At 35.9% G+C, this 21,006-nt stretch overlaps 1 protein-coding gene across 2 annotated transcripts; it reads left to right on the plus strand.

Annotated features, from left to right (window-relative positions):
• The first annotated feature begins 128 nt into the window (after positions 1-128).
• On the plus strand, positions 129-20,900 carry LOC127841000 (uncharacterized). Of its 2 annotated transcripts, none has more exons than XM_052369479.1 (6): positions 129-283; positions 6,092-6,163; positions 6,806-7,046; positions 12,982-13,182; positions 14,599-15,005; positions 19,719-20,900. In XM_052369479.1, the coding sequence occupies exons 1-6, from the start codon at positions 180-182 to the stop codon at positions 19,933-19,935; spliced, it is 1,242 nt and encodes a 413-aa protein (XP_052225439.1). In that variant the 5' UTR covers positions 129-179; the 3' UTR covers positions 19,936-20,900. The 2 variants fall into 2 exon arrangements, with proteins under 2 accessions (XP_052225439.1, XP_052225440.1); XM_052369480.1 differs by having other exon boundaries at positions 6,809-7,046.
• The last annotated feature ends 106 nt before the right edge of the window (positions 20,901-21,006 follow it).

Below are 21,006 nucleotides of genomic sequence, written 5' to 3' on the forward strand. Positions count from 1 at the left end.
TGAAAAATTCCCTGTTTGTATAGGCGCATGTGTAATTTTATTCTATAATGTTTTACTCCTAAACGTCATACATTTTACTAATGTTTTGCACGAACGACAACTCTGTACCGGAGGTTGGATCGTCTGTTCTTACCGGAAGTGAATGGACATACAATTAATGAAAATTGATAACTAACAACATGCGGAAATCGTCGGGCTTATGCAGTTTCACGTCATCGTGGACATGCGATCATGATCCAAGCTTTATTTCAAGCTATACCGTCTGCACAGAAAATAATCAATGGTATTCTGTTTTTTCAAAAACAACAATTATGATATTTGTTATATGATTCGGACGTTCAGGAATTTCGGAAGTAGACTTGTAACGACATCACTGTTTACTGTCTCAGAGTTTTTTTTAGACAAAGGGGAAGGCGCTGGACGCTCGGTGAAAGGGAAAAATAGAGGGCGAAAGAAACATATTTGGGGAAAAAATAAAAACTGTTTTATTCAATGTCTATAACTCATCTACTCTCATTTCATGGGGTTTTCACCACTGTTAGTCCAAATTTTTGACGCTCTCAAATATTAAGCTACTTTTTATATGGGTAATATTTGGAACATACAAAGGGGGAAAGACCAAACTAATGGTGGATTTTTTTTTTTTTTGTCTATATTGCTGCGCAAGGATTTTGTGCGCAACATTCAATCCCCGATATAAGACACTTAATATCAACCGATTGCAATAATATTTACATACCTGTGTAGATAATTCATTTCTCGTTAATTTTCCGTAGAAATTATGTAATGACACTTTGAATTTTGCACGCCTGATCAATTTAAATCCAACCACTATTCAATTTTCAATATCTCTCGATTCGCTCGCTGTGTAGATATAAATCGATAAAAAGACCTCGATGTAAAGCATCTGGTTTAAAGTGGGAGAATAAACAGCGTAAAATACAGTTTGCGTTCGTCTGTTGTGGTGCAGAGCGTTACATAGTAAACCGATGTTATACTTTTCTGGATTAATTAAGCATTGTTTGTTTTTTCTAAATTGACAATTAAAAAGTTCTGAAATAAATTAAATCTTTTATTTTTATACTGTACACAAATAATTTTGATACAGATCGTACAGTATACCGTCCTCCTATGTAACGTAGGATGTAAGTAAATAAAACAACACAGACAGAGGTGCGAAAAAGACATGCATAAAAACTTGCTGAAACTTAGAACAGTGAATAGAACTGCACCATATCTGTTTTGAACATATGCTTATTAAATCGACAAAGATTAGCATACTTGATCTAGTTAGGTAAAAGTCGGTGTTAAAAGCTCATGTTAAATAAAATTACGCGTACACGTTACACCGTAATGCCTTCTTCTGATTGGTTCATATTCAAATCAGTTTCATGACATGGCTACAGGTCAGTGATTGGTTTGCGATTTAAGCAGAAGTTTAACTGAAGAATTTATGCCTTTCCAACTTCAATTCGACGATATTTGAGGTAAAAATGGACTTCTGAACTAAAACTGAATGAGTTGGTAATGTTATTTTGCAATTTTACGCAAATCGATGAAAATTTAAACTTTCTGGTTTCCAACACATTTTTGACTTTTCCCCGATAAGATGTTCCAAAGAATTTAGCCCATATAAAAAGTATCTCTAAATTCTTTGCGCGTCTTATAAATAAGACTACACCACTGTCTGCGTCTCCGAAAAAGGGAGGCATTCCCAAAGCAAAAAAAACGGCCCCATTCCCAATCAAATCTAGATGAAATTTTTCCAAATTACAATAAAGAAGATTTCTGTCAAAATCATTAAAAAAAACGTTAACAAACACAAATGATACTTAGAGTGACTTCCCTTTACCCATTACGTTATATAGCATGCCCTTAACGACTCAGATGTAAGTACGTTTAGTTTGAGGATTCTTCTACCAACATTGACAGCTATAAAGTGCGAAATGTTCCGCATGACTTTGCAAAAATTAACAGGAACCGCAAACTACACATTCTAATCCAACTCTGTAGACGCTTATTTCTATTTTAACTTGATTTAGCGACCACCGCAAATGAGCTAGTATTGTGATGGATAATTAAGCAATCAAAATTATCAATAATTGGTTTAAAACTGAAATAAATGCTAAACAGCGATATACTTTGGTGAAAAATGATATTATTGGAGGGGAAATTTTTTTTATGGGGAAAAAATTCTGGTAGGGGAAGAAGCCGACTATCGAGAAAAAGTGGGGATATTGTGGTTATCTCTGTCTTCCGTCTGTCTGTCCGTCCTGGCCACCTAATCCTCCTACACTTTTAGCACTAGAACCTTGAAACTTACACACATAGTAGATATATGCATATGTGCGACGGTGACAGCAACAGAATTTTGATCTGACCCCTGGGTCAAAAGATATCGGGGGTTGGGATGGGGCCAGGTCAGAGATTTTCATGTGACCCGGATTCGAAAAAGGCTCATACCCTTCAGATATAGCTTTCATATTTGGTATGCATGTGTATCTAGACACCACCTATCCATGAGCATATATTTTTTGACCCCCTTGACCTTGAACTTTGGGTCAGTAGTGTTTTTCCCAGGAGGGCAAAGGGGCATGTTGCAGAAATTCAAAAAGGGCATTTTAGCGTGCGGTTTATGCAAAAAAGGGCAGACATAGGCGTGGTGCCTTTTAAGCCACTTTCACATTTTCCTTCTCCATTTGCGCCAACCTCCGTTTACACGACGGCATTTTCAGTCTTTAACAAATATTAGCAACACGCCTTTACAATTAAATAATAAATTGTCCAAATTAAACACGAGTCTTTTATATATTTATGTATTCCAAAATGCACTGATCAACACTTCTTTACAGACATAGAGATGTGATTAAAGTTCGATTAAAAAGAAATCTTTCGGTGCAGGGCGATCTGAAATGACATAATAAGGTATTTTATAAAAGGGTTCGTATATTGAAGCCCTATAGACGTTGGCAGGTAAGTTACATTTGACACGCATTTTAATACACGACCCCCTCTTCACACATTTCATGTTGCCAGCTAAAGAACCGTTATTTTTTTAATGAAAAAAGTCCGTTTTTTGAAGCCCATCATGTGTTGGCAGGAAAGACATATATATAAATTGACACGAATTATAATACATGGCCGCAATTTTCACTACTTTCAAATCTCGAGCTAGATAGTCTGTATATTTGGTTTATCTACTATGGTAAGTAAGGTGTGTAAGTTAATTGCCATAGGTTAATACATAATTAATATTAAATCGTGCATTTACTCTCAGTAAGTATATATTTATCCCCCATTTTGTAAAAAAAATCCCCTCCAGAATTAAAAAAAAAAATTTTTTTTTTTTTTTTTTTTTTTTTAGAAAGAACTGTTTCATAATCATGACAAATATATCTCAAATTTATTTCATAAATAATTAACAAAGTATATAACTATAAATTATATGATTTTAAATTATTATAAAGTGTTATATTAAATTAGATTAAATTTTTCCAAATCAGTGGACTTTTCAAATGAATTGCATTTTTCTCCCAAAATGTCCAGGAAAAGGCCTTATGTATCTATATTGTGTAAATATTTGTTGATAAAAACATTCCAATTTGGTCCATTTTATTGATAAAAAATGCTCAAATTTGCCATTGAATCGATTTAAAAAAACTCAATTCGACTCAAAATGGCTAAGAAAACTGAAACTGTGCATGAAGGCTGAACTGTCTGAAACTAATGTTGAAAAAATCATTGATATATATTTCAAAAAAAGGACTGAGACATTCTGCTGTGAATATTATATTCATACAAACATGTGTATTCATATAATAAATAAAATTACATATAAAAGAGTGAATTGTTAATTTACCCCTTTTCCTAAAAAACGACGCATTTTTTCCCCTTTGGACGGGCCCCGACATCATTCCCCTATAAGTGAAAAAAAACACTGACTCTGAACATAAGATTATACACGAACATGTTTTTGTTGACTGTACGTGAATACTTATGATAATTTTAACATGAATCCCTATCGAACGCAGAGATTTGTGTTTGCATCGATCTAAGAACATGTTTCTTATGCGATGCTTATAAAGATTACTTCATTCTAATTGAGCCTGTTTTATACTCCCTCGCATATGCTTTTGGAGCAGTCAGTATGACTACCTATAAATTGAGCACTGTTATAGATTAAATCTACTCGATTAATATAGTCGATTAGACGTTGACGTCTCTGGAGTAAATCAAGCACAGTCGGAGCATCACAGACAATCAAGGAAGCTGATTGTGCGGACCAAGTTAGGTCGTAAGGCAATAAAGATGTTATCGATAAGGGCGCGTGGCGAAATTTGCGTTTGAAAAGGGCAGAGTGGCGATCCGGGAGGGCGGCGTGGCTTTTCGCCACGCTTAAATGGCCTGGGAAAAACACTAGTCAGTTTTCAGGTTTCGAAATATGCGACCGCGATTCGAAAAAGGCTCATAACTACTGTGTACCTTCAGATATTGCTTTCAAATTTGGTATGCATGTGTATCTGGACAATACCTTTCCATGCGAATTTTTGTTTTGACCCCTGTGACCTTGACCTTGGACTTGGGGTCAGTTTTCAGGTTTCGAAATCTGCGACCGCGATTTGAATAAGGCTCATAACTACTGTGTCTCTTCAGGTATTGCTTTCATATTTGGTATACATGTGTATCTGGACAATACCTTTCCATGCGCATAAAAAATTTGACCCCTGTGACCTTGACCTTGAATTTAAGGTCAGCGTTCAGGTTTCGAAATCTGCGACCGCAATTCGAAAAAGGCTCATACCTGCTGTGTACCTTCACATATTGCTTTCATATTTGGTACGCATGTGTATCTGGACAACACCTTTTCATGTGCATAAAAATTTTTAACTTGGGGGTCCATGTTCAGGTTTTGAAATATGCGACTGCGATTAAAAAAAATTCTCATAACGTCTGTGTCCCTTCATTTATTGCTTTCATATTTGGTACACATGTGTATCTGGACAAGACCTTTCCATGCGCATACAATTTTTTACCCCTGTGACCTTGACCTTGAAGTAAGGGTCTGCATTTAGATTTTAAATCTATTATGTAGTTATCTCCGCCGTCTGTCCGTCCTGGCCACTATCTCCTCCAACACTATTAGCACTAGAGCCTTGAAACTTACCCACATCATGACATGGTAGCTATGAGTATACCCTTTGTGCCACAGTGCACTATTTGGAATTTTGATCTGACCCCTGGGTCAAAAGTTATGAGGGTTGGTGTGTGGCCAGGTCAGAGATGTTCACTCATTTTTATGTCCCACACCACTATAGTGGGGGACACATTGTTTTTGCCCTGTCTGTTGGTTTGTGTTTGTTTGTTTGCCCCAACTTTAACATTCGCAATAACTTTTGCAATATTTAAGATAGCAACTTGATATTTGTCATGCATGTGTATTTCATAGAGCTGCACATTTTGAGTGGTGAAAGGTCAAGGTCATCCTTCAAGGTCAAATATATAGCTTCAAAGCGGGGCAAAAGGGGACATTGTGTTTCTGACAAACACATAACTTGTTTTAGGTTATTTTTCATTAACTTCTTCCTCTCTACAGTCATTTAATTTAAATTGATACTGAACATCTCTTATGACAATACGGTCAATCTCAACTATGCATGGCCCCATTACCAACCCTGGGGCGGCCCTGGTTCAAAAATACGGCTTGGGGATATGCGTCAGCCTCTGCCGCGCCATTTCTTGTTTAATAATGGGTTGATTGTTTCTCAGTCATCTTAATTTGCATCCACCCTCATATTAGCCCCACTATCACCACACAAAAACCCATGTATTTTGTAGCTGCTTCCCCTCTAAAAACAAACCAAAACATGCGGAATTCACATTTTTATACTCTAATATTCCAAGACGTTCTGAAAAGGATTAAAACAAGGCTGATATGGATACTTTTGTGTAAATATGCTTCTGGGAAAACTATGCTTAATGCATGTGCGTAAAGTGTTGTCCCAGATTAGCCTGTGCAGACTGCACACGCCAATCATCGATGACTCACATGCCTCCAGTTTTCCCAGAGGTTACTTTTACCTTCTTATTCCAGGAAACCTCAAGACTGTGATACCTCGAACAAACTTGCTGGCCTGACCCCACTGACATTTAGACAAGAACCCAGGTATGGACCATTTATTTGATTTGTTTCTGATTGTAACAGAACACTTTTGATTTGTATTTTAGCCTTATTCTTGGAGGCTGGGCTCAATACATGTTTGTAAAGTGTTGTCCCATATAAGCCTTCGCAGTTTGCACTGGCTTTTTAAGAACAAAACTTTCCTCTTTAACGGAATTGTCCAAAGGAGATTCCTTCTTAATTAAATTGTAGTATAGGCGCAAAGCATAGTCTGTGATTAGCTTGTAAGGACTGCACAGGCCATAGTCTGTGATTAGCTTGTAAGGACTTCACAGGCCATAGTCTGTGATTAGCTTGTAAGGACTGCACAGGCCATAGTCTGTGATTAGCTTGTAAGGACTGCACAGGCCATAGTCTGTGATTAGCTTTTAAGGACTGCACAGGCCATAGTCTGTGATTAGCTTGGAAGGACTGCTCAGGCCATATTCTGTGATTAGCTTGTAAGGACTGCACAGGGCATAGTCTGTGATTAGCTTGTAAGGACTGCACACGCCAAGCATAGTCTGTGATTAGCTTGTAAGGACTGCACAGGCCAGTCTTGGACAACACATTATGCTTTTACATTAATGGTGTTAGCTGTCTGGTCTGGTTTAAGAGGAATGATGTAAGGTATATAATTAATTACAGCAGCCAAACTCACTTAGAGATCAACTGCTCCTGTATGCCAAACCTTAACTTCACAATCATCGGAGTGGAAATCATCAGTGAAGCTCGCACATTCGAGTGTTATTCGTCCAGGGATGGGTACCTCAAGAGCTGCAAAGGGAGAGAACTGAAGGGCGAAGAGAGGGCAACTAGTGCAGGGGCAGCTACTCTGTATGCAGCCTGTGTAAAATTTGATGACCCTGTCTCGGATGTTCAAATAAAGGTAAACTAGCACTAAGCTACTGTCACACAAAGAAATTTAATGTATAGCCATTTTTGTTTATCGTTCAAAACATTAAGTAACCTACAGTTTGTATAACTTTTCATTTAAAAATAATAATAAAAAACTGCTCCATTTTCAAATATGTTTTTAGCTAACCTGAGCACAACGGGCTCAAGGTGAGCTATTGTGATCGCCTTTGTCCGTCATGCGTCTGTCTTCAACATTATCCTGTGAACACTCTAGAGGCCACATTTATTGACCGCTCTTCATGAAACTTGATCAGAACATTTATCCCAATGATACCTCGACTTAGTTTAAAACTGGGTCATGCTGGGTCGCAAACTAGGTCACTAGGTAAAAACAAAGAAAAACCTTGTGAACACTGTAGAAGTCACATTTGATGCCTAATCTTCATGTAACTTTGTCAAAATGTTTGTCTTAATGATATGTTGGTTGAGTTCAAAAATGGTTTCGGTCCATTGAAAAACATGGCCACCAGGGGGCTGGGCAGTATTTCTTATATGGCTATAGAGAAACCTTGTGAACACCTTAGAAGTCACAATTTTTGCCCAAACATCAAACTTAGTCAAAACATTGGTTCATTGATATCTCGGATGAGTTCAAAAATTTTCCAGATCAGTGAAATAACATGGCCGCCAGGGGGCGGGGCAGTTTTCTCTATATGTATATAGTGAAAAAATGTGAATGCTCTAGACGTCACGTTTTTGGTCCAATCTTCATGAAATTTGGTCAGAACATTTGTTTCCTGGATACGACAGTTGAGTTTGAAAATGGTTTGGATCGGTAAAAAAAAAGGACGCCAGGAGGCAGGGCAGTTTTGCTTATATGGCTATAGTTAAAACTTATTAATACTCTAGGAGTCACATTTATAGTCCAATCTTCATGAAACTTGGTCTGAACATTTGTTTTTATGATAGCTATGCTGAGTTTGAAAATGGTTTTGGTCTGTTGAAAAATATGGCTGCCTGGAGGCGGGGCAGCTTTGCTTATATGGCTATAGTGAAACCTTGTTAACACTCTAGAAGTAACATTTATAGCCCAATCTTCATGGAACTTGGTCTGAAGATTTGTTGTATTGATACCTTGGCTGAGTTCGAAAATGGTAACGGTTTGTTGAAAAACGTGGTCGCCAGGGTAGCGGCAGTTTTCATAATATCACTATATTAAAACCAAACTCTAGTTGTAATGCGGATGTTGGTGCACAATGATGATGATGATGATGATGATGATGACGATGATGACGATGATGATGATGATGATAATGATGATGATGATTTTGATGATGATTATGATAATTATGTTGATACTGGTAATGGATTCAGAAACATTAACCACAACCCAAATATTTAATTATAATTATTTCATTACTCAAATTAATTATTGCCATTACTTATGATTGTTATCTATATCTTTGCAGAAATTTATCAGTGGTAAAACCAATAAAACAACAAGAAGTGTTGCCTATGAATCTTATTTGTCTTTTTATTCACCTATCCTAGGCTAACGTTAGTCTCTATAAAACTCATTTATACCTGTGCCTGCATTGTTGCCAGGTGGTAATTGTGTAACACTCCTGGAAATTGACCCCAATTGACTGGGCACTTTCATCAAAGACCGTTGTGCTGATGTCAGATGGAAACCATTCATAAGTTTAGATAGATAAGACATTACAACTTGAAATGTTTTACCCCTACAATTTTCAGTTAGTCAGTAGTGCGTCAGAGCTCCAGATAAGGTTTTGTGAAATTCTTAAATTACTACCAGATTTTCAAAAAGAATTCTTAACTCTGAAATTTTATTCTTAACGTTACTACTAAGTTTTGGAAAATAATTCTTATTTTTTCTAAATGACCTAAAAATTAATAATTATGGTTATTTTCATGCAAAAAAAATCAAAATAAACATACTAGCAACTTTATTTATGCGAGTTAAACAGTGTCTTTTCAGTATTATACAATTTTATTTTTCAAATACCTTCATATGCCCAAACTGTGCTTAGATTGCATGCCTTAGATGAATTTTTACATATTTCACAATTTAAACGGGTCTCATCTTCAATCTTCAACGATTAGCCACGGGACTTGTCCCTTCCACTCGTTCAATGTTTTTTTTGTGTTTAAGTTTGGACCCGTCGTGTCGCATTTTTGTTTAGGTTTTCCGACTGTGTCGGCAACTGAACATACAACATCGTCTAAGATCTTTTCTATAATGTCTTTCTAAAGATTTAACTTCGGCTCACTCTGCGTACAATATGTTAAAAGCGTGTTTTTGGACGCTTTGCAGTTTTTTAGGACGTTCTCTGGGAGCCGATATTGTTTTTTGACAGATAGACTGTATACGCTGCTTTTATTGGAAAAAATGCGCTTTGTTATCCAAACCCGATAACCATTCTATATAAGCACCGCAAAGATCTTTAATACGCTAAAAGAACTCAATAAAAATCGATACGAACCGATGTAAAAATAATATTCGTAACTTGATTTCGTAATTCTTAATGGTACGACAAGATTTTAAAATAAATACATAATGGACTTGAAAATAATTTGTAATTACGAAAATACGACCCTTATCTGGAGCTCTGGTGTGTGATTATTAAAGATTTGTGATTTTAGCAGGTTTTATTGTTGTTTCAATTGGAAATGTGAACAATTTGGTAGTAAAAAAACAACAACTGATCACATCTTTTAAGAAGCACAAACAACTGTTTGAAGAAAAGTTGATTTGCATTTGTTTTTGCAAGAATAATGTATTTATGCCACAGATTTGTTGTGCATTTAAATTACAAATAGTTTGGTAGTTGTTTTGATATGATACATTTTCAAATGTCTTGTGTGTGTTTACTTCAATATTTGCACACATTTATAACTATAAGAAAGATCAAGTGATGTTTTGTACTATAAAAGAAGATCAATATTGAATGTCTAGTAGCTGTACATATTCTCGTACTCATTTACTTTTTTATAACTGACTTTGATATATGATAACAATTCAACATATTTTATTTAATTATGCAAAAACTATTTTATAAAAACACAATCTCTTGAACAAATACGGTTGTTTTCAGTATCTAAAACTGTTCTTGTTAAACAGATTGTAAACAATCTGTAAACGATCCCCTATAAGATGCCGAGATGCTTATCTAATGATCTCAAATTTGGAGAACAATTTTTTGAAAAATGTACTTCCATTTTCTTTTGCTGATGCTCATTATTAAATTACTGTCCTCATATTACTTTTATCCAAAATAATAGCTTTGTCGCAGCGGGTAACAAATGTCTATTTAAAAAAATTTAAACACACACACACAAAACTACTGATAAAGCATAATGTATATATCTGCCGAAACAGCAAACCTTTTCTTTTCACAAAACAATGTTAACAACCCTTGTTTCCTGGATATGACTAGTTGAGTTCAAAAATGGTTTTGATCCATCTAGTAACATGACCGCCAGGGGGGGGGTCATTTTCCTTATATTTATATACTGAAAAAGCCTGTGAACACTCTAAAAGATATTTTTTTGGCCAATCATCATGAAACTTGGTAAAAACATTGGTTTTATTACTATGTCGGATGAATTTGAAAATGGTGGTTATCAGTGGAAAAAATTAGCCGCCAGGGGATGGGGGCAGTTTTTTCTATATGTTTGTAAGAAGCATTTTCCTTATATATATTTAAAAAAAAACCTGGGTATTAAAAACATTGCCGCCAGGGTGGGTGGGGTAATTTTCTATATTATTGTGAATACTTTGGAACACCTTATTTTTAAAGTCAGTCTTGTCATACTAATAATTTGAAATATTTGCTGAAGAGTTTTAATCTTTGTTTCTTTTTATCTAAGTCTCTCAGGTGAGCGACCCAGGGCCCTTTGGGGCCTCTTGTTTAAATTTATTAGGCCAATATTAAAGGGGCCTTTTCACAGATTTTGGCATATTTTGAAGTTTGTCATTAAATGTTTTATATTGATAAATGTAAACATTGGATCTTAAAAGCTCCAGTAAAAAATCAAGAATAAAATTTAAAAAAGTAGCCGGTACCAGGTCTCGAACCAGTGACCCCCGGAGTCCTGTAATTAGTCTGAAGTAAAAACGCATTAGCCCTCTTGGCTATACCGCCAAGTATACACAATTTAAGTATTTTGTACCTTATATAAGCAATCTTCGGAGTTTCGTAAATTTAAACGACAACAACAGAACTCTCCAAATTATACAATCGTTTCGCATTGCAACGCGTTATAATTTTTATGTCCCCCACTATAGTAGTGGGGGACATATTGTTTTTGCCCTGTCTGTTGGTTGGTTGGTCTGTCCTGTCTGTCTGTCTGTTTGCGCCAACTTTAACATTTGCAATAACTTTTGCAATATTGAAGATAGCAACTTGATATTTGGCATGCATGTGTATCTCATGGAGCTGCACATTTTGAGTGGTGAAAGCTCAAGGTCAAGGTCATCCTTCAAGGTCAAAGGTCAAATATATGGATCAAAATTGCTAATTTAATGTACACTTTTGCAGTATTTCAATATTCAAGATAGCAACTTGATATTTGGCATGCATGTGTATCTCATGGAGCTGCACATTTTGAGTGGTGAAAGGTCAAGGTCATCCTTCAAGGTCAGAGGTCAAATATATGTGGCCAAAAGCGCTCATTTTATGAGCACTTTTGCAATATTGAAGATAGCAACTTGATATTTGGCATGCATGTGTATCTCATGGAGCTGCACATTTTGAGTGGTAAAAGGTCAAGGTCAAGGTCATTCTTTAAGGTCAGAGGTCAAATATATGTGGCCCAAATAGCTTATTTTATGAATACTTTTGCAATATTGAAGATAGCAACTTGATATTTGGCATGCATGTGTATCTCATGGAGCTGCACATTTTGAGTGGTGAAAGGTCAAGGTCATCCTTCAAGGTCAAATATATGGGTCAAAATTGCTCATGTAATGTCACTTCTGCAATATTGAAGCTAGCAAGTTTATATTTGAAATGCATGTGTATCTCATGGAGCTGCACATTTTGAGTGGTGAAGGGTCAAGGTCAAGGTCATCCTACAAGGTCAAACGTCATATAGGGGGACATTGTGTTTCACAAACGCATCTTGTTAGGTTTTCAAATCGTCAAAAGATACATATAATGACTATGGTAAATGTTCAGTAATACTGTTTCCTCACAAATATCATAACTAAAACGAAAATTTGCGAATCTGAAATAACTTTTTTCAATTTTGTCAATTTACCAAACCATGAAAAGATCCCTTTAAGTATTATTAGCCCAGGGCTTCTGTTAATGCTATCACTACAGGGTATACAGCTGCAGGTAATATGCAGGTTATGGGTGTTTAGTTAAATATCCACAAAATAATAGTAGAAATGGTCTACTAAAATCAACATAGACATCTGTCTTGTTTATCTTTCTTTAGGCACAACTTGTCTTACTAATTTTGCCTCCTAGGAAACCCAGGCTACATGCATGTATGAGAAGAATTCTGGTAATCTGGGACAACCTTTTCCGCTTTTATGATGTTCTTCGTTTAAATGACGTCTCTTATTAGCAAAAATTCTGTTTAGGCGGAAAGTGTTGTCCCTGATTAACCTGTGTGGACTGCATAGGGTTATCTGGGAAGACACGTTATTCATTAAACCCAGTTTTCCCAGAAATTGTCTCCATTACCCCAACATTTTTCAGCGTAAAAAAAAACAAACTTGCAGCCATTGTTCTTATGACATGAAGTTTGCATGTGCAATTTGTATTTGCATTTTTTGTAAAAAATTGCTTACATTGTGGCCCAATTTCTCCTTTTGAATTTCTGTTCAATTATTTTTTGAAACTTGTGTAACAACATGCAGCATAGATGTTTTCATCAGCACTATTACAATCAGAAAATATTTATAACCTTTAATATTGTTGATTCACCTTCAGTTCATGGGCACACTCTCTCAGTCAGAAGTCAAGTGTTACAGACTGGAATTTAAGGTTGTGCAGAGCTTAAACAGCAATGTGTCTAAAAATAGCGAAGGTCAAGTTGACATGTTAAAGGTCAGAGGTTTTCTACACAGCATGGGGGACCACGTGTCACCGCAAGCCCTGCATCTCATGCAGTCAGTAGAGCAGTTTCAGTCGGTATGTAATCTTAATATTGATAACATGTTATTGTGTACCATACTTCACCATGTATATTCGTCCAACCAATTGTATAAAGCGCACCCAATTTTTAAAATGGAAAACATAAATTATATTTTGGATATTTAGAAAAGTATACTTTTTTGCAAATAAGCACTCACAATAGTAGAATAGTTGTTACAATGTATAATGCACACCAACTTATTAAAATTTATTGGTTTAAAACTGCTTGAAATACATGGTAAACTTCGGTACTTGGTTGTACAATTTTTGATAAATGAATGATCCATGTATGTCTAGTTCCTGCCTGAGTATTAAGAGCATCTTCTTTAGATTGCTTAGAGAATGTATACCCGTATGTCGCGTATCATGCAAAAATGGATCAAATGCCATATGCAGTCAGCGTAGGTTAAGACCAGCCTGCGCATACATGCATTGTGGTTTGGAGATACCCTGTCTGCTTATATGACTACAAAACTTTGCTGGATTTTATAGCACACAGAGAAAATCCTGACCAGACTGCACAACTGCACAGGCTGATGTGGCGCTATGCTGGTTGCATATGGCAGAAAACCCATGTTTGCATGACGCAGCTCATATTTACACTTTGGGCACTTCTGTTTAGGATTTTTTTGAGTGTTTTTTCCAATTAAGAATGAAACAAAACTAGGCATGGGAAATCGTTAAAATTTTTTGGGAAACCAGTGATTCTTTTAAATAAGGAAGCAGGTTTTAATCTGCCTTGCCAGAAAAGTAAAAAAACAATCCTTTTAACCCTTTACCACTCAGAAACACTTTGATGCATTTAAAGTCCTTAAGAATATCAAATTAAATTTTAAGTCCTTTCTTAATATATTCAAGTTTTGAAAGGCTTCATTGCCAACCCTAAGATACTGATGTCAGAGTAGCTTACAGCATAAAACCTGAACAGACTGTGTGTTAGTTGCAGGCTGTTCTGGTTTTATGCTGTTTGCATTTGATGATAGCATTGTGTTCATGATGATAAAACTTGTGATGTAACTTCAAAACAAAATTAAATAATTCATCACTTCATATAAAAGCTAATTATTGTAAGTTGAACTTGCAGATGTAAGACAATTTTTATTATGCCCCTGTTAGGGTGGCATATAGCAGTTGAACTGTCCGTCATTCAGTATGTCAGTCCGAAAAAAATAAAATAACGTTGGCCATAACTTTTGCAATATTGAAGATAGCAACTTAATATTTGGCATGCATGTGTTTCTCATGAAGCTGCACATTATGAGTGGTGGAAGTTCAAGGTCAAGGTCATTCTTCAAGGTCAAAGGTAAAAAAAACACTTTTTATTTCAAAGCGGCGCAGTAGGGGGCATTGTGTTTCTGACGAACACAATTGTTTGTTAAATTTAAAAAGATGCATGTTTACATTAATAATTAGACTCAGATGTCCAGTATCGGTCAGTTATCCAGTATTCTTGGTGCCTCCAATCCAACCTCCTCTAGTCAAGATGGCGCCTCAGTATTGAGCTCCCTCCTCTCCATGGTAACAGCTAGGTCACTTGACATGGGTCCAGCCAATCAGAGCAGAGATAGCCTTGGAACGGACCAATCACAATCATCAACACATCCATCACCTCAAACTCAGAGTTTTAAGGCATCTCCTCTAGCAGCTATGCTGCAAAAGGTCAAGGACACACAAGGTGAAGGTCACAGTAGTGGTGACCTTGACATGTACAGCATGCTGCAGGGTATTTGTAGCAAGGTCAGTGCAATGCGTGTCACTCAGAATCAAGACTCAACGACTCCAGAAGAACAACAGAACAGAGCTGATGGAGATCTGGAGGGGTTTGTACTTAAACATAATTTTTGTACTGTTGCTGTAATGATTTTTAACCGTGCTCTGCAAAAATAGCACTTAATGCATTTGCGTAAAGTGTCATCCCAAATAAGGTTGTGTAATCTGCACAAGCGTGTCAGTCAGAACACTTTCGACTTTTATGGAATTTAATGTTTAAAGGAAATTTATTTTTAACAAGAATCAAGCCTAGACGGAAAGTGTCGTCCCTGATTATCATTTCCAAACTGCAAAGGCTTATTTAGGAAGACATAACGTACAAGCAATAGGCCTGATTTTCCCTAAGTGTGGCTCATTTGTTATAAATTTAGTCATTTATGTTTTAGCTTTTTAAACTAAATTCATTGGGTTTTAATAGCTTAACATACAAAGTATGAATTGGAGTGAAGAATGGAGTGAACATAAAAGTCAATATTAGATTAATGTTAATGACTATTTCTCATGTCTAAATGATTATTTTTACGAATAAATAACATTGGTATTTCAAATTATAATCAATTGTATTTTATCGACAAGTTTGTTCCTATTATTTGCTTATTTTTCATTACTTCATCAGATTTAGGAACAGGGAGTAAATTTTTAACAATATGTGAAATTGTCAATTATATTGTTCTAGTTGAATTATACCAATACAACTTTTCATTTGTGTAATTTCAATTGGCAAGGTGCTAATGAATTAAGCAAACTTTGTTACAAAAATTGAAGTTTTTATTCTTTTTTATTTTTTAAGGTTTTTGCATTTCAAATTTATTTTCACATGAGTCAAATAATTATCAAAATTGCATTTGTAAATTAGCAATAATCTCTAAGCATTTAGCAATAAGAAGTTTTAAGGGAACCAATCCAGCGCACATTATTGTACACAATTGTTAACTTTTATGCACAATGAAATGCTTTCTTGTGAACTCAGTTATTAGCAATTGCAAACTTCCAGTTGCAAGCTTTTTAGCTCACCTGAGCTGTGCTCATGGTGAGCTTTGGTGATCGCCTTTTGTCCGTCGTGTGTCGGGCGCTTTCAACATTTGCCTTGAGAACACTCCAGAGGCCACATTTATTGTCCAATCTTCATGAAACTTGGTCAGAACATTTGTCCCATTGATACCTCGACTGAGTTCGAAACTGGGTCATGCTGGGTCAAAAACAAGGTCATTAGGTCAAAAAAAGAAAAACCTTGTGAACGTTGTAGAAGTCACATTTGATGCCCAATCTTCATGTAACTTTGTCAAAAAAGTTTTTCTAAATGATATGTTGGTTGAGTTCAAAAATGGTTCTGGTCCGTTAAAAAACATGGCCGCCAGGGGGCGGGGCAGTACTCCTTATATGGCTATAGAGAAACCTTGTGAACACTCTAGAAGTCACAATTTTTCTCCAATCATCATGAAACTTGGTCAAAACATTGGTTTTATTGATATCTCGGACGAGTTCGAAAATGGACTAGATCGGTGAAAAACATGGCCGCCAGGGGGAGGGGCAGTTTTCTCTATATGTATATAGTGAAAACATGTGAACACTCTAGAAGTCACATTGTTGGTCCATTGTTCATGAAATTTGGTCAGAACATGTGTTTTCTGGATATGACGGTTGAGTTTGAAAGTGGTTTGGATGGGTGAAAAAGCATGGCCGCTGGGGGGGGGGGTCATTTTCCTTATATTTATATAGTAGAAACAGCTTACAAACACAATAGTTAAGCATGTCAAGGGAAGTAACTGCAAAATGACTTTTGAAAAATTATGTTGAATTGACAGAGTTGTCTCCCTTTTTAAAATATTTTGATGATTCTGTACAATATGGTATTCTTTTGTCAAATGATTAAAGCGAGACTATACAATTTTTATATGTGTTATATTAAAATAAATTGATAAATACATGTTCCAATAACACAAAATAGTCAAGACATTGACGACGAATTTCATAAAATGCAGCAAAGACAAATTAGCGCCCTGAGCCTATGTGACGAAGATATTTCATACATATTTTCCTACAATAACCGAAAAATTCGTCTTTTTATTAGGATCGGAGTTAGTGTTCATGTGTCGTATGAATAGACATCGCTGCAGGAATTTAAAAACAACCATTAAACTAAATTAAGATTCACATCGTACATGAATGATATACATTCTGGCGAATTCGACTGTACAGACATTTTCGATTTCAGAATTAAATATCTGGCTTATTTCGCATTTTTCGACACATGTTCTTCTTAACTTTTATTTTAAATTATATTGAAATGTATGACCTTGTAAACACTCGAGAGGTCACATTTATTTTTCATGAAACTTGATCTGAAGATTTGTCCCAATGATATCTTGGATGATTTTGAAAATGGTTTTTGTTGCTTCAAAAACATGGCCACCAGAGGCGGGGCATTTTTCCTTATATTGCTATATATGGCTTTAGTAAAACCTTGTTAACACTCTAGTTCCAATTTACACCCTTGCAGATTCATTTTCATGTTTAATGTGCATTAATTTAAGCATTTATGGTGTTTGAAGGTACATTCATTTTCATATTATTTGTTTCCTTTTGTATGCTTATTTAGATTACAATATTTTGCAAACAATTGATTTTTGACTTTCAAAGAAAAACCTCTGTTGTTCAGGTATCAACAGTGCTGTTCTATATACATTATATGAATAATAACTAATTATATTCATACACTTTTTCATCAAAATGAAAGAACATCTTTTTTCATTATGATGTTTGTATCAGCAAGTGTAAATAGGGCATTGAACAAATGAATGAAACCGTTCATATTTTGTTGACTTTTAATAGTGATATTAAATTTCATTTTTAGCTCACCTGAGCATAACGTGTTCATGGTGAGCTTTTGTGATCGCCTTTTGTCCGTCGTGCGTTGTCCGTCGTCCGTGTTAACTCTCTAGAGGCCACATTTATTGTCCAATCTTCATGCAATTTGGTCAGAAGATTGGTCTCAATGATATCTGGGATGAGTTCGATAATGGTTACGTTTGCTTGAAAAAAATGGCTGCTAAGGGGTGGGGCATTTTTCCTTATATGGCTATATATGGCTATAGTAAAATCTTGTTAACACTCTAGAGGCCACATTTATTGTCTGTTCTTCATGCAACTTGGTCAGAAGATTCATCCCAATAATTTCTTGGACGAGTTTGAAAATGATGCCGGTTGGTTGAAAAACATGGCCGCCAGGGGGCGTGGCATTTTTCCTTATATGGCTATTGTAAAACCTTGTTAACACTCTAGAGGCCACATTTATTTTCCGATCTTTATGAAACTTGGTCAGAAGATTTGTCCCAATGATATCTTGAATGAGTTCAAAAATGGTAACCTTTGCTTGAAAAACATGGCTGCCAAGGGGCGGGGCATTTTTCCTTATATAGCTATAAATGGCTATAGTAAAATCTTGTTAACACTCTAGGGCCACATTTATTGTCCAATCTTCATGAAACTTGGTCAGAAGATTCATCCTAATAATATCTTGGACGAGTTTTTAAATTATGCCGGTTGGTTGAAAAACATGGCCGCCAGGGGGTGGGGCATTTTTCCTTATATGGCTATAGTAAAACCTTGTTAACACTCTAGAGGCCACATTTATTTTCCGATCTTCATGAAACTTGCTCAGAAGATTAGTCCCAAATTATATCTTGGATTAGTTAAAAAATGGTAACCTTTGCTTGAAAAACATGGCTGCCAAGGGGCGGGGCATTTTTCCTTATACGGCTATATATGGCTATAGTAAAATCTTGTTAACACTCTAGAGGCCACATTTATTGTCCAATCTTCATGAAACTTGGTCAGAAGATTCATCCGAATAATTCTTGGACGAGTTAAAAAATGATGCCGGTTGGTTGAAAAACATGGCCGACAGGGGGCGGGGCATTTTTCCAAAATGGCTATAGTAAAACCTCGTTAACACTCTAGAGGCCTCATTTATTTTCCGATCTTCATGAAACTTGGTCAGAAGATTTGTCCCTATAATATCTTGTTATCTAAGGTGAGCGACTTTGGGTCTTTTAGGCCCTCTTGTTTATTATTGTGAATACCCAAATCTAACAAGGCATCAATAAATACATTAAATTCATGAAATAGATGCAGAAATAAAAATGGCAATCCAATCGGAAAAAAAGAAATTTTATTTTCCCAAGTGCCATTAATATTATACTTTTGACTTTAAAGTAAGAAATTACAGTTATCTCAGCTGTCAATAGCAGATGTATATGTACACTTTTACTACAGTAGATTTATTCGTGAAAAACAATACGAGCCTTGCTCTGGGTAAACATGTCATAATGTATGTGCGTCTCTGGGAAAACATGTCATAATGTATGTGCGTCTCTGGAAAAACATGTCATAATGTATGTGCGTCTCTGGGAAAACATGTCATAATGTATGTGCGTCTCTGGGAAAACATGTCATAATGTATGTGCGTCTCTGGGAAAACATGTCATAATGAATGTGCGTCTCTGGGAAAACATGTCATAATGTATGTGCGTCTCTGGGAAAACATGTCATAATGTATGTGCGTCTCTGGAAAAACATGTCATAATGTATGTGCGTCTCTGGGAAAACATGTCATAATGTATGTGCGTCTCTGGGAAAACATGTCATAATGTATGTGCATAAAGTTTTGTCCTAGATTAGCCTGTGCAGTCTTAACAGACTAAACAGGGACGACTCTTCCAGCTTTCAGTTTTCTCATATACATCAATTCCTTGCCATTTCAGAGATGTTGATGCACTTAATTCTGAAGAAAAGGCTGAAAGCAAGAAGCGGGATATGACTTCTAACATGGAACAAACTGTGTCTAGAATAGTGAGCGAAAGTGAAGACAGACTAAAGAAATATGTGGACACCAGACTGGCAGAATTCGAAACAAGACTGTGTGCACGATTTGAAGCAATGCTCATGAGTTTTACAGCAAATATTGCCAACAAAATGTAGTTTGTGGTATTCTTGATAGTAAAACGGAAATATGATATCATGCAACAACAGCAATATTAAATGTGTGTGCAATATCTTCTTTATTCTATCTTCTATAGCTAAGATGGCTGCAGACTTGTAGCTAGGAACGTGTCCATAGGACAAGGATACCAAAATATTCTGTTTTTGTCTGAAAACTCCACGTATATCAGAAAAAAACTGAACCAAATGTGAAAGTGCGCAAATTTACAGGCCTGTTAATATCTTGAAGTGTCTGTCCTATAGCTGAAAATGAGTTGCTCGTGATAATGAAGTTTAAATGGACAAAAACTCCAGCTGTGTAGAAATCGTCCAAAACAAAATATGGAGGTGTGTTGCTTCAAGCAACAAGCTTGTTAATGTTTGTTAAGTTTCAGCCCTATTGCAACAATACTGGTACTTTTTTATGCTCCCCCCAAATTTATTTGGGGGGGAGCATATAGTCGCCGCTTCGTCTGTCCGTGCGTGTGTGTCCGTCCGTCCGTTCGTGCACAATTTTTGTCCGGGCTATTTCTCAGCAACTAATGACCGGAATTCAATGAAACTTTATGGGAAGCTTCACTACCAAGAGGAGATGTGCATATTATCAGCGGGTTCTGGTCGGATGATTTTTCACAGAGTTATAGCCCTTTGAAATTTTCTATAAAAAAATTATTGTCCCCCCAAATACTGTGCCCTCAAGGCATTTCCTTTTATCTGAATATATAGTGCAATATTGTGACAAAAAAAAACTTTGGGGAGCATCACCCGTCTCCGACGGTTTCTTGTTTGGTAATGTCAAAATTAGAATATTTGTTAAATAAAAAAAACTTGTTTGTGTACAAAATATCGAAATCAAAATGTGGATGTTGGCAAGTTCACATGCTGGTAAATGTTTATTAATTTCAAGCCCTATAGTATTAATTATGCATGACACAATATAATAAATGGAATTTTTTGCTAAAGAAGAGGCCATAACTGCTGTTGTGTAAAAATTATACAATCCAAAATATGGAGAACACAAGTTTATTTGATGGTTAATATGATTTTATGTTTCAGCCCTCTAGCAGCAAT

Source organism: Dreissena polymorpha, chromosome 8 (assembly GCF_020536995.1).
Source record: "Dreissena polymorpha isolate Duluth1 chromosome 8, UMN_Dpol_1.0, whole genome shotgun sequence".
In the NCBI taxonomy this organism is placed as follows: domain Eukaryota; kingdom Metazoa; phylum Mollusca; class Bivalvia; order Myida; family Dreissenidae; genus Dreissena; species Dreissena polymorpha.